The sequence below is a fragment of the Equus quagga genome, chromosome 11 (genome assembly GCF_021613505.1).
Source record: "Equus quagga isolate Etosha38 chromosome 11, UCLA_HA_Equagga_1.0, whole genome shotgun sequence".
NCBI classification, from domain to species: domain Eukaryota; kingdom Metazoa; phylum Chordata; class Mammalia; order Perissodactyla; family Equidae; genus Equus; species Equus quagga.
The window spans coordinates 104,807,663-104,822,344 of record NC_060277.1 but is presented as its reverse complement, the minus strand read 5'-3'; the positions used below and the strand labels follow the sequence as shown (position 1 = coordinate 104,822,344).

Below are 14,682 nucleotides of genomic sequence, written 5' to 3'. Positions count from 1 at the left end.
AGACATGTAATATTTCACTGTTGACTATTTTTAAAAATAGAACTAATTACCAAGGAGAGAAATCTATGTATATAATATCATGGCTTTAAATGTTTTTAAAAAAATTATCCCCCTTTTCTCCAGAACATCTCTCAGCTTTATGATTATTAACATCTGTGGATTGGGAGCCATGTCAAATATTTGAGATTTCCCAATTCATGGACTTTGGTTTCCTGTTTTGCCATTTACTTTGGCAGGTCAAGAAATGTTTGCAACTCTTTACAGAGAGACATAGACTATGCAATGGGAATTGAATAAATTTCAGGGTCTTTTCCTAGGTTTCATGCATAAAAATTGACCTGAATCTTTGTATATGTTTTTAGTCCTTAGCAATTCACTTACTTTTTGTTTGTTCATTTGCCTTATGAAATCCTGCATCTACTATGAACAGAGTGAGAGAAAGGAATTTGTTTAGAATTCTTCATTTGTCCAACTTAGGTGTTTCTGCAAGGCAGATTGTGGATTGCTTAGCTTTATTAGGCAAAAAAAAAAAAAAAATCAGCTCCAGCCTGTTCTGCCCCTTTGGTCTAAATTAGCCAAGTATATCATTGACAGTTGCGTTTAGGCATTAGTAGTGAAATTAAAAAAGGAAAACACAGCTAAAGATTCCTCATACAGATTAACTCTTTGTTTGGTTATTATTTTTACTCATTTACTGCTCTTCCCCCATCTCGGTCTCATCCTGTCTGAAGGGCTAGTTTCGTTTTCCTTGTTTACCATTGTTCCCCTTATCCCTGGAGTTGAAAGGCCAAGTCACAAACACAGGGCTTGTTTTATTCCCAACCAGCCACGGAGCAGTCATTTTCCTGCAGAATAATTGGCTTCGGGGAAAAAAAGACAGAAAACAAAACAAGGTCATCATGTGCAGCCTGGTCTGACTACATCCCTTTTCAGAAACCAGCCTGGGTCAGAGCAGTTGGGAATAGTTACCCACTTAAGGAATAAATGAAGAAGTGCAATAAAGAAATTTTAATTGTTGCATTAGACGAAAGGAGAACTGTGCTCTGACAGTGCTTCCAGGGTCCTTTTTGTAATTTTCCTAACAGTAAGTAAAGCTCTGTTTTGTTGTGCTATGCCAAATATGTGGGTGGACACTGCTAAAATAAATTTACTTTTCAGATGTTTCCAAATATTTATGTTTTATAGTGAAATTTAAAAATTTTTTCCCAACCATCTTTTATTGTGTAGATACAATGATAGAATATAGAAAAATAGAAAAATTTACTTCTGTGCTAGCTGAGCAAGAATTATCTGAGTATTTGATATGCAAATCTAAGATAACTAATTTTGATTTTATAAAATCTGAAAAAAATTGTCTCCATTCGTTTATGTGCAAACATTCAGGCAAAATTACTTTCCTATGTGATTTCTTTCTTCCTTGTCTTTTTTTTCTCTAAACTTACTTTGTAGTTTGTCTTCTCAGTTATTCAGGGACTTCTGAATTCAGAAAATTGAGATAAATAATTTTGTTCTTCCTGTGTCTCAGACTCAACTTTCAAGTGTGAATCTGGATTGTTATCTCACAGCCTAACTCTTGATATAAGTTGTTTAATCCAATCTGGAAGGTAAATACTATAAAAAGGCATTTCATTGGGGTTACATCTAATGGACATAACGAACTATTCAGATGAATCTAAGTAGTCAGAATTTTGATGCTAATTTGATTAGCACTGGGAGTTCTAATTAAATGCAAAAAACAAGAAATTATTAATTGGATGAGATACAATTCAGTTACTCTATTCACATAGGTGAATGTTTTTATAAAAGGTCAAAAATATGAAGTATCTTACAAGTTCTGGAATCTACTGTTATTTTTTCTGTTGTAATATTCCATGTTATTGTAAGATTGTGAAAAAAGCCATTCTACCTCCCCACCATTACCCACTCTCCCAAATAGCTTACAGGGAGTATATTTGATGTAAAAATCTTAAAATCGTGAACTATTGAAATAATACTTTAAATCCATTTTTATTGCAGTTCTTAAAGATAGGAAATAGTTTCCCTAAAAAGATGTTCAAAGTTTTCCTTATTACACTCATTTTTCTAGTTAATTCTCCACCATGTTTACTTTCTTCTCGTTTATTTAATGAACAGGCTAAATGCATATGAAACGGAAAAGTGTGTATCAACAAACTCAAGCACTTCTGTGCAAAAATTTTCTTAAGAAATGGAGGATGAAAAGAGAGAGCGCATGGGTACGTTTGAAAGTTTGTTTCTTCTGCGGTTAGCACTATTCTATTTCATTGCCTACTGATTCTCTTATTTTGTATTTTAAGTTGCAGACTGAATTTATTGATTTTGAGGTCATCTCTAGTTGTAACTGTTGAATTGAGAGACTCATAACAGTTCTGAAAAATAACAAAATTGTAAAGAGTAAAAATATTAACTCATATTTTTAAAAAAAGAAGATTAAGTGAAAGTTTAATTATATGGTAACTTACAGCAACTGTTAAAGTTTCTATAATTTACGCATAATATATTTATAGTCAAGAAATAATATAAGTAGTGCCGAGCAGAAATGGAGGAATTTTGATTTTGGGGGACTTATATTCAAGGCCATGAATTTTCTACACAGAGATTACTTCCAGGAATTATGACCAAGTAACAGGACTGATTGTCAGTTTGAATTAGGTAGGTGGGCTGTCTACAGGTAATAGCCCCAAATCTTACTGGCTTAACACAGCAAAGATTTATTTTTCACTCTTTTCACAGTTTGAATAAGGTTGGCAGTGAAAGTGAAGTGGGTTAGAAGGTGAAGGAATGTTCTCCACACAGTTATTCAGGGACCCAGCCTTCCTCTAGAAATTCTGCCATCCCCCAAGGCCTTGGAGACCGCCACTGGATCCTCTGCATTCAGTCAGAAGATCAGGAAGTAGAACAACTGAGATGGAGAGAATATAGAAAATTGTGCAAGGTTCCATGAGCCAGGACTTGAAGTGGCACATATCACTTCTGCCCACGTCCCACTGGTCAGAACTCAATCACTTGGTCTCACTTAATTTCCAGACTGGGAATGTAGTCTACCATTGTGGCAAGCGGGAAGAGATTACTGCTGTCAGTGAAACAGTCTCTACCACTCAGTTCCTTTTCATTTTCTTTGATTTCCAACACAAGGATATGACAACTGACAAAAGTGTTGCTATTTGCCACCGTGAACTCTATCTGAGATTCTCTGTTTCTTATAGGCTCTAGAGTCAGATGTCTGTGCATATGGAGATTGTCATCCTGTTAGTCATCCTGTTAGTTTCTACGGTAGCTCCTGCAGCAGCTCTTGATTTAACGAAAAAGTTTACTTCTAGTATTGGAGAATAATATATGTGGCAGCTATCTCAGTTCATATCTTTCATTGGGTTCCCTTTGCTCTGAAGAGTGGAGAGCGAAGAGAATCCAACTGTCTGGCAAAATTAGAGTTTGTCCTCAACGGTTCTCTGGTGTTGACTGAGCTCTTAAGGGAATACAATCTAATTTTTTTTTCTGTGTTATAGGAATGGGGATTCCCAATACTTCTAGGACTGTATATGGGCCTATTTTCAAATTTAAAAGAAAATAGGCATTTTCCTGAAATGCCTCCTCAGGATCTGGGAAGGGTAGATAAATTTAATAGCTCTTCAATCATTGTTGTGTATACACCGATCTCCAATATAACTCAGCAGATAATGAATAAAACGGCACTTGCTCCCTTTTTGAAAGGTAGGTGTACTGATGGCAAAAAAAGAATTACTGATATTATTTTATATCTTTTTGATAAGATGTATACATGTTTAATTGAAGTTACAGTGATCCATTATGCTAATTATTTGGGTATCAAGATATCATACAAATTTGGTTAGTGTTTTTTTTTTTTCTCTCAAAGCAATTAGCTTTTCAAACCCTTTCAGCTCGATGGGGGTCCAATTTAGGCAGGCCTACGTTTCTATTGGAATTTAACTAAAACTATAGATTCATAATTTTGGATTTGCAGAATAGTGCCTAAGAGGAATATGCCATTGGTGGATGTGGGTGTTTTTAACATGGAAACACATGATTAAGATTTATAACTCAGGCAAAAACATGATAACAGAAGAAATTCAGTTATGGATATTAAACAATAATTTCAGAACTATGAAAAGTAAAAATGGATAATCTAAAGATATTCTGTCTGTGTTTAGTGTAATTTGTAAACATCTTTAAAGGCCTCCATTCTAAATGAGGTCGCTATGTAACTGAGATAAACAAAGCGTGTATTTCACTCATGGGTAAGTTGGGTGTGGTCTGACTATCTACTTTTGAATCCTCAATTTCTAACAGGTGAAATTGCTGTGTGTTAAAAATAGAGTCACTTTGTGATTCCTGCATAAGGCAAAGATCATATGAGTTTCCTTTGCTTCAGTAACTCTGATTTCTTATGTACACCAATTATCTTATGCATACATATCCTGGCGTAATCTTTTTATGTACCTAAAACTTGCCCCAATGCCTGTCTTTAATAAAAGGAAACACTTATGCATGTCTCCTGCTTCTACAACCTAAAACATTAAAATAAAATTTCCCTTCTTGCCTTTGGGATAAGTTTAATTTAAATGGAAAATGATTTTAATTCCAATGAAAATATATGATGACACAGTTATATCACATTCTGTTTTGGTGAAATGCGTCAACAATGTTCCATGTCTATTTTTACATTGTAATTCACAGGAAGAAGAGTCATTGGGGCACCAAATCCAAAACATATTGATGAACTACTTTTAGACAATTTCCCATATGTAGTGGGAGTCATCTTTAATGACACTTTCTCTTATAAGTTAAAATTTATTCAGGGATATGCCATTCCATTTTTGAAGGAAGAAGTTTTCTCAGGTAAATTTCCATATAAAATATCATTATGGCATTTTTCATGTTTTTAACATAAGGAACAGGTCAGGATGGGCAACAGAGATGCTTTCAATGGCACATGAGAAAATAAAACACATTTTATTGCTGAACCCATTCCAAGATCAGTCATATCTTCCCGCTAGAGGATGATGCTCAAAAAATCACAAAGTCATCCAACATATACATAGTGAGCTCACAGGTGTATGCTGTGAAGGATGCAGAAGGTGATCATGACTGATAGGTCCCAATCTCAGGTGAGATTCCAGTCTAGCAGTAAGGACAGATATTGAACAGTTAATGACAAGGGCAAGGAAAGAGGCTTGGGGGGGACTTAGACCAGGGGTTCCTAATAAGCTGTGGGATTAGAGAAGTCCTAAGTGGGGAAGTGATGTTTAAACTAACATCAGAGAGAATAGCACATGTGAGATGCTCAAGGCATTGGGTTTCAGACAGAAGAAAGGCCAGTGTGAAGGACCCGATGTGAAAAGGGGCTTCTTTTGATATATATGGAAGAAGAGCAGTAAAACTGAATAGAGAACACGAAAAGGAATGTGATGAGAAAATGAGGCCAAAGGCACTCAAGGGCTAGATCCCGTGGCATCTTGTAAACCTAGGGTGATGGAGAGCCATTAGGTACTTTAATCAGGGCAGAGCCTAAGGGGGCACTCTGCATATATAGCCCAGAGAATGGATTGCAGAGGAGTCAGTCATGCCACGAAATGTACTAGTGAGCTGATGGTGACTTACACCAGAGTGGAGGCAGCTGAGAAGGAGAGAGGCGAAGGGATTTGAGGACCCGTTAGGAAACAGAATTGATGTGACTGATAGCATTGGTTCTTTTCCATTCATTCACTTCGTCTATTGTGTGTCTCGCAGTGTTCTTGACCTTGAGGATCGAAGTGAACAAAATACAGAACCTGCTTGCACGAATCATTCTAAGCAGGGACCGGGCATAGGAGAAAAACAACGTACTCTGCCAGGTGGTGATAAAGCAACAAAATAAAATAAAACAAGGGTAGAAGATAGAGATGAAAGAGCTATTTTAGATATTTTTATTTATGATGGCCAGGCAAGACCTCTATGATAATCTTACTTTTGAAAAGACATCAGGATGGAGGGAAGGAGTGAGCCAGGTATCCATCTGGAGGGAGAGCATTTGAGCACAAAAAAGTTTTAGCAGTGGAGTGTTTGGCATTTTGGGCACAGCAAGGAGTTCAGTATGATTGGAACAGAATGTTTTCTTTCATCTTCTTTTCAATTTTCAAGGCTTCCTATGCATGCTATGGTCTCCATGAATAAAATTGTCTTGTTAAGAACTTTCATTGGCTTCTTTTTTCTAAGTGGTTAAAAGTTCTGACTACTGGAACCTTGTCTATACTATTTCCTCTTGGATTCTTGTTTCTTATTCTCCAATTACTCTCATCTCATAATGTTGGTTATGCTTTTCTTTGTGCTCACAGCTCATTGCTGGGATACAAGTTACGGGTTTTCATGTTCACTGGCCAAATACTGGAATAGAGGATTCGTGACTTTACAAGCTGCAATTAATGCTGCTATTATAGAAGTAAGAAAAGTTCTAATAATGTAAACTAATTCCAGAAGCATCAAGACTTTGGTGAAAGATGAAAAATACTCAGGTTTTCATATGTTTATATAATGAAGCAGGTATAGAAATGCTGAAACTGGATTTAGGCAAAGGAACACATTGCTTTTCCTTTTTAGCTTTAAAGTTTCCACTAGTTACAGAATGACAGGAAGTTGCAAAAACAATGTACAGGGAGATCTGTGTGCCCTTCACCCAATTTCTCCTAATGGTAATATCTTGCATAACCATTGAACAATATTAAAACCAGGAAGTTGACATTGGTACAATCCCCGTAGCTTATTGATTTCACGTTTCTCTACTTTAAATAATGATTTTGTTTGTTTGAACCCTTCTTTAGATCACGACAAATCACTCTGCGATGGAGGAATTGATGTCAGTTACTGCTATAAATATGAAGACATTACCTTTTATTTCTAAAAACATCCTTCAAAATGAGATGTTTATTTTCTGCTGCTTGCTTTACTTCTCGCCATTTATATATTTTTTATCATTCAGTGTTACAAAAGAGAGAAAAAAGAGTAAGGATTTAATGAAAATGATGGGTCTACAAGATTCAGCATTCTGGTGAGTGACCGATTCAAGTAATACAAATGAATAAGAAAAATTAAGAAGCAGTGAAAAAGCATTGTTGTTTCAGAACATTATGATTGAAACCTGATATGCTGGCTACGTTTTTCCTTTGTTCTGACTTTTTGATTTAGTCTTTGTTAAATTTTTCCATGCAAAATAGTGGTTATGATTTGCCGAGCATTTTTTCTGTGCCATGAGTATGTTAAGCCAATGCTGTGACAGAGGAGCTGTTAAGAACAAAGCGAATAAAAGAATTGCTCAAAGTCAAATGGATGATGAGTGCCAGAGTTGGGACGCCAAACCAGATGCCATGAATCTGCCCACGGTTATCACTTGATTTCTTGAGATTTCCTCATGTTGAAGAAAATATAATCCTATAATGGCTAGCTTGTATTCAGAGGTTTAGTCACCAGGGCTATATTTTTTGGAGCAACTGAATACCATACATTGAAGTTAAATAAGATAGGCTACATAATGTCCCCAGCATATACACATAGGATGGCATGTAGCACGAGCTTAATAAGAGCGTTTGCTTCATATATTGACATACTTATATCTTACCTCACTCCAGAAATGATTTAAAGTGATTTTGAAATATATGTCTCTATATATACATACACACGTATATGTATGTATCTATGTGTGTATTTGTTATAATAAAAACAAATAATTGAGGAATAGAAACAAAGGCCTAACAAAATAATAAATAAGCTTAGCAGATAACAATGCAAATCATACAAACTCTAAGCCTCCAGGAGGCCAAAGCCGAGAATTCTGCAATATAATCAGGTGTAATATCTATACTAAAAAAAAGGAAAAAAGGAAAAATAATTTGTTTATTTTAACCCCAAAAGAAATCTCACATTTTTTGATATTGAATCCTGGGAGGTATTTCTCTGTATACTCCCCATATCAAGAAAACACTCTTTATAAATGTGGAACTATGTGGAATGGATGAGGAACAATTGTTGAATAATTCTTTGCAAGCCACATGTTTCCTGAAGTAAAATTATGGGCTAAGAAATTCTAACTCTTTTATAAAGTATATTTTATTAACAGAGAGAGTTCTAATTCGAATACACATCAATTGTAAAATAGATAAAAGAGGAAACTGTCTTGAAATAAAAAAAGAAAGGAAAAGAGTGTTTTGCAGTGGAACTTTGGGAAATGGAAAGGAATGGATGGAGTGTGTTAGGAGGGAAGCGAGAGGGGATCTGTGTAAAAAGGATTGTCTTTCAGTTCAGGGCATGTCCGGTGGGACAGCATCCCTGCAGTCGCCTGAGACTAGGTAGGCACAAGTCAACTCTAGGTCAAAATCAGAAAGATATTGGATATTTAGATGTCGATTCACTCTCAGGATAAATGCTTCTTAGTATACATGTGACCTAAAACTTAGCAAAATGAATTTATGTGTATATTCTTAAGACTCAGAAGGAAAAACTTTCTAGAACATTTTTGTTAAGTGCAGGGTGTCTATCAGAAATAAATTTTATGACAGGCTTTTTTTTACTAATGTAATAAATGTGAATGTAATCAGTATTTATTCTTCAAGTGCTTTGTATTTATCGTGAAGGTTTTCCTAGGTTTATTAACGTTTCCCCAGATCCCCTCAGCTCTTTGCAACCAGTTCCTTTTTCTAGGTAATGTTTTAATTTCCTTCATTTGTAATTCCCTTACCCTAAGGTTCTTCAATTCCTACCTATAGTTGTCCCCATCTATACTCAGGAGGTGGATTCTGCGGAATGTGGTATGCTTTCTCAAAAATGCTGATGTTTCTAACACAGCCTGAATCATTGTAATGACATAAAATTTGAAAAGAAATCAAATAAGCGGTAAACACGTTCTACTGGGACATATCGATGCAAGTTCCTGATTTTAGCACGTTTGCTGTTCTCCTCAGCTGTTGAATTCTTATTTAGTTAGGCAGTTTTATGTAGAGGGAAGAGCTTTGGACTGAGTGAAGGCCTGCAGCATCATCCTAGCTTTGTTATTGATTTACTTTGTTGACCTTGAATAGGCCCATTAATTAGTAATAGAGACCACGATTTACTCATCTGTAAAATGAGAAACTTGGACTAAAATACTGTGCAGTCTTGTCAGATCTAAAATTGAATACTACTTCTTAATAACCACCTCATAAAAATGTGGCTACCAGCACATCTAAAGTAAAACAATGTGAACTACTTAAGGGCGTACCATAATTTATATCAGTTTAAATAAAGAAAGCATGAATAGAAATAGCAAGAATGGAATGGGCTTAGTGCAGTTATGAAATGTCAATTTCCTACTACTCAAGAGGGTGGAGGTGCTGCTGGCTGGGATCCTCAAGAATGGTCAGCTTCCATGGTTACTTGTTGGATCAGCAGCTGTTAAGTTTCCTTCCAGTTCTACAATTAGAACACTGACAATTTACAATAAAGCTGAAGATTAAAAAAATGTTTTATTTCCTTTAATTCAGCAATTTTACCCTGGAGAAGTTTTTATTCATTTTACCAAGCGAGACAAGTACAGGAATGTTCTTAGCAACATTGCATTAGAAATAAAAACTGGAAACAACCTAAATATCCATAGGCAGGAGAACATTGGGATATATTCATACCACAAAATATTATACAGCAGTGTATGCTATTGTATGTACTGATTTATAAAGGCAAGTTGTGAAAGAATACATACAAGATGATACTATTGATACAATGACCATACTACTTATACAATCTGTGAATACAGAGCTGATACCTAGCTAGTAGACACCTGCACAGCCGTGCCAGTGTAATATTAGTAATATTTTAGTTATTAATCTAGGTGGCAGGTACAAAGGTAATCCTTGTACTATTCTTTAGACAATTTTTGCATGTTTTAAATATTTCTTCTTATGAAATAAGTTAAAATAATTGAAATAACTTTTTGTCTTTATTTAGGCTTTCTTGGGGTTTGATCTATGCTGGCTTCATCTTCATTATTTCCATGATGATTACAACTATCATAACATCTGCCCAAATCGTAGTCATGACAGGCTTCATGGTCATATTTACACTCTTTTTCTTATATGGCTTATCTTTGGTAAGTTCATACATTTATTACCACTTTCTCTGCTTTAGATCTTAATTATATGTAGCAAAAATTAGATGTCTCAGCAGGCTGCTGCAGTCACTTCTTTCATATCCATTGTGTGTGTGTGTGTGTGTGTATGTGTGTATGTGTGTGTTTGCTTGAGAAAATCTCTACGGGTATGAGAAAATGATGTAACCCAAATAAAATTGGACCTCTTTTTGGCATACCGGTCTGAATTAATGAAATGATGGATCAAAACAATTATCTTGACTCTCAAAATTTCAAAGGCCTTTCTGGATGATTAATGAGCATGCTCTTGAGGGGGTAGACCCATCTTTTTTTCCCCAAAGGTCACTCATCGCATGATAGCTTTTCACAATATCTCTTCTCCCTCTAATACCCCACCTTGCGCTTACTTCCCACACCACTCTCCTCCTCTGAACCAAAGCTTCTAATTTCTTCCACCTTTCAGGGTGTTTCTGCAGAGGGTATGTAGATGTATTATATTATTAATTAAATTGGTTAATATATTAATTTAGTTTCTTTCAATCTTTCTAGTTGTGCATTTCTGTCCTTTCCTCGGCTCTTCACTCAGCTTTTTCCACCATTTCCTCATAACAAAAGCCCAGCATTTGAGAGTGTAAATAAGGATCCTCTTTACAAAGGGTTTGAGAGAAGGACTGAGCATAATTACGCCTTAATATTTTCATCACTGTCTCATCGATAAATATTTATGTTATGATATAGAGATCCTTATTTTATTGTGCTGCCAATGATTCTCAGAGAACTAAACCTATGTCACAGCTAGTTGTCTTCTCTCTCTTTCAGATAGCTTTAGCATTCCTGATGAGTGTGTTGTTAAAGAAAACTGTCCTCACCAATTTGGTTGTGTTTCTCCTCACTCTCTTTTGGGGGTGTATGGGATTCACTACATTTTATAGACAAATTCCTTCATCTTTGGAGTGGATTTTGAGTATTTTTAGCCCCTTTGCCTTCACCGCTGGACTGACTCAGGTAAGAGCATAGTTAATTGGTTTATTTATTCACTTATTTTTTGAGGAAAATTAGCCCTGAGCTAACATCTGCTGCCAATCCTCCTCTTTTTATTGAGGAAGATTGGCCCTGAGCTAACATCCGTGCCCATCTTCCTCTACTTTATATGTGGGACACCTGCCACATCATGGCTTAATAAGCAGTGTGTAGATCTGCGCCCGGGATCCGAATTGGCAAACCCCTGGCCACCAAAGCAGAGCAGGCAAACTTAAACGTTATGCCACTGGGCCAGCCTGGATTCATTAATTTTTGAACTTTCAAAAAGAATTTGATACTTCATTACTGCTCATAATCAACACTATTTTAGCTTAAGAGGTTTTGTTCTAAACAATTCTACTGTAAAGCTAAATTTGAAAATATTATTACATTGTAGAAAAATGTTTATCTCCCAAGGAGACTTGAACAAGAAAATCTTGAATAAGGCAGATTTTCATATCTCTGATGTATTTTCATTTTGAAATATTTTCTCCAGTTTTTTTCTATATGCAAAATTTACCTTTCTTTTTACTTCATATAATGAAAGCATTCTCTTAATTTATTAAAAATTGTTGTATAAACCTCTTTTTGAAACCTCAAATATGAAAAGTTTTCAAGACATAAATATACAGTTTGACAAATAATTATAAATATATCAAAGTACTCTTGAACTATATCAAGAAATAGACTGTTGCCACAAGCCCAGAAGCTCTTCCAAAACTCCTTCCTCCTAAAGGTAAAAGTTTTATGATAATCACTTCCTTGCTTTTCATTGTCACTTAAATAGGTGTTTATAAATATAACTTTTTAGTTTTGCCTATTTTGAACTTTATATAAGTGCTTTGTACAAGGCATATTTTTGAGATTCTGTCTTTTGTCACTCAACATTATATTTTTACTTTTTAAAATTTAATTTAATTTTTTTTATTGTGGTAACATTGATTTATAACATTATATAAATTTCAAGCATACATCATTATATTTCGATTTCTGTGTAGATTACATCATGTTCACTATCCAAAGACTAATTACAGTTTATCACCATACACATGTAGCTAATCAACCCTTTCACCCCGCTCCCTGCCCACTTCCCCTCTGGTAACCACCAGTCCAACCTCTGTCTCTATGTGGTTGTCTGTTGTTGTTTTTAACTTCCATTTATGAGTGTGATCATATGGTATTTGACTTTCTCCCATTGACATTTCACTTAGCATAATACTGTCAAGGTCCATCCATGTTGTCACAAATGACCAGATTTCATAGTTTTTTATGGCTGAGTAGTATTCCATTGTGTATATGTACCACATCTTCTTTATCCATTCATCCCTTGATGGGCACCTAGGTTGCTTCCAAGTCTTGACTATTGTGAATAATGCTGCAATGAACATGGAGGTGCATGTATGTTTATGCATTTGTGTTTTTATGTTCTTTGGAAAATACCCAGCAGTGGAATAGCTGGATCATATGGTAGTTCTATTCTTAATTTTTTGAGGAATCTCCATACTGTTTTCCATAGTGGCTGCACCAGTTTGCACTCCCACCAGCAGTCTATGAGAGTTCCCTTTTCTCCACATCCTCTCTAACACATTGTTTCCTGTCTTGTTAATTATAGGTATTCTGATCAGAGTGAGGTGATATCTCATGGTAGTTTTGATTTGCATTTCCCTGATAATTAGTGATGTTAAACATCTCTTGATGTGCCTGTTGGCCATCCATATATCTTTTTTGGAGAAATGTCCGTTCAGATCTTCTACCCATTTTTTAATTGGGGTGTTAGTTTTTTTTGTGTTGAGATGCATGAATTCTTTATATATTTAGGTATTAACCCCTTATCAGGTATATGGTTTGAAAATATCTTCTCCCAGTTGTTATGGTGTCTTTTCGTTTTGTTGATGATTTCCTTTGCTGTGCAGAAGCTTTTTAGTTTCATGTAATCACGTGTTTATTTTTTCTTTGTTTCCCTTTCCTGGTCAGACATAGTACTTGAAAATATGCTACTAAGACCGATGTCAAAGAGCGCACTGCAGCTGTTTTCTTCTAGAAGTTTAATGGTTCCAGGTCTTACATTCAAGTCTTTAATCCATTTTGAGTTAATTTTTGTGTATGGTATAAGATAATGGTCTACTTTCATTCTTTTGAATGTGGCTGTCCCATTTTTCCAACACCGTTTATTGAAGAGACTCTCCTTTCTCCATTGCATGTTATTGGCTCCCTTGTTCAAAATTAGCGGTCAAAAGATGTGTGAGTTTATTTCTGGGCTCTCAATTCTGTTCCGTTGATCTGTTTTTTTACCAGTACCATGCTGTTTTGGTCACTATAGTTTTGTAGTGTATTTTGAAATCAGGTAGTGTCATACCTCCAGCTTTGTTCTTCTTCCTCAGGATTCCTTTGGGTATTTGGGGTCTTTTGTTGTTCCACATAAATTTTGGGATTCTGTGTTCTATTTCTGTGAAAGTGTGGTTGGAACTTTGATAAGGATTGTATTGACTCTGTAGATTGCTGTAGGAAGTATGGACATTTTAAATATGTTAATTCTTCCAATCCAAGAGCATGGAATATCTTTTCATTTCCTTGCGTCTTCCATTTCTTTCAACAATGTTTTATAGTTTCAGTGTACAGATCTTTCACCTCTTTGGTTAAGTTTATTCGCAGGTATTTTATTCTTTTTGTTGTAATTATAAATGAGATTGTATTCTTAATTTATCTTTCTGCTACTTCGTTGTTAGTGTATAGAAATGAAACTGATTTGTATGTTGATTTTGTATCCTGCAACTTTACCATATTCATTTATTATTTCTAAAAGTTTTTAGTGGATTCTACAGACTTTTCTATATATAAAATCATCTCATCTGCAAACAGTGACAGTTTCACTTCTTCCTTTCCAGTATGGATCCCTTTTATTTCCTTTTCTTGACTGATTGCTCTGGCTGAGACTTCCAATACTATGTTAACTTAGAGTGGTGAAAGTGGGCATCCTTGTCTGGTTCCTGTTCTTAGAGAGATAGCTTTCAGTTTTTCTCCATTGAGAATGATATTAGCTGTGGGTTTGTCGTAGATGGCCTTTATTATGTTGAGGTATTTTCCTTCTATACCCAATTTATTTAGAGTTTTTATCATAAATGGATGCTTTATGTTGTGAAATGCTTTCTCTGCATCTATTGAGATGTTCATGTGATTTTTATTCTTCATTCTGTTAATGTGGTGTATCATGTTGATTGATTTGTGGATGTTGAACCATCCCTATATTCCTGGAATAAAACCCACTTGATCATGATGTATGATCTTTTTAATGTGTTATATTCATTTTGATAATATTTTGTTGAGGATATTTGCATTGATGTTCAGCAGTGATATTGGCCTGTAGTTTTCTTTTTTGTGTTGTCCTTGTCTGGATAGGTATCAGAATAATGTCGGCTTTGTAGAATGAGTTAGGAAGCTTCCCCTCCTCTTAAATTTTTTGGAAGAGTTTGAGAAAGGTAGATATTAAGTCTTCTTTGAATGTTTAGTAGAATTCACCAGGGAAGCCATCTGGTCCT

The 14,682-nt window shown here is 35.3% G+C and overlaps 1 protein-coding gene across 3 annotated transcripts in view; it reads left to right on the top strand.

Moving 5' to 3' along the window:
- The first annotated feature begins 829 nt into the window (after positions 1-829).
- The window catches only part of ABCA6 (ATP binding cassette subfamily A member 6), a 64,385-nt gene continuing 50,532 nt past the window's right edge, over positions 830-14,682 (top strand). Inside the window, exons 1-9 of one of the 3 annotated variants that reach the window (XM_046675978.1) lie at positions 830-1,084; positions 1,526-1,604; positions 2,134-2,234; positions 3,525-3,729; positions 4,714-4,875; positions 6,351-6,454; positions 6,834-7,060; positions 9,985-10,126; positions 10,946-11,131. In XM_046675978.1, coding sequence (XP_046531934.1) covers positions 2,139-2,234; positions 3,525-3,729; positions 4,714-4,875; positions 6,351-6,454; positions 6,834-7,060; positions 9,985-10,126; positions 10,946-11,131 — 1,122 coding nt within the window. In that variant the 5' untranslated portion in view covers positions 830-1,084; positions 1,526-1,604; positions 2,134-2,138. Of the gene's footprint in view, positions 1,085-1,525; positions 1,605-2,133; positions 2,235-2,751; positions 3,730-4,713; positions 4,876-6,350; positions 6,455-6,833; positions 7,061-9,984; positions 10,127-10,945; positions 11,132-14,682 lie in introns of all 3 variants that reach the window. The other 2 variants (XM_046675977.1, XM_046675979.1) reach the window with 2 other exon arrangements.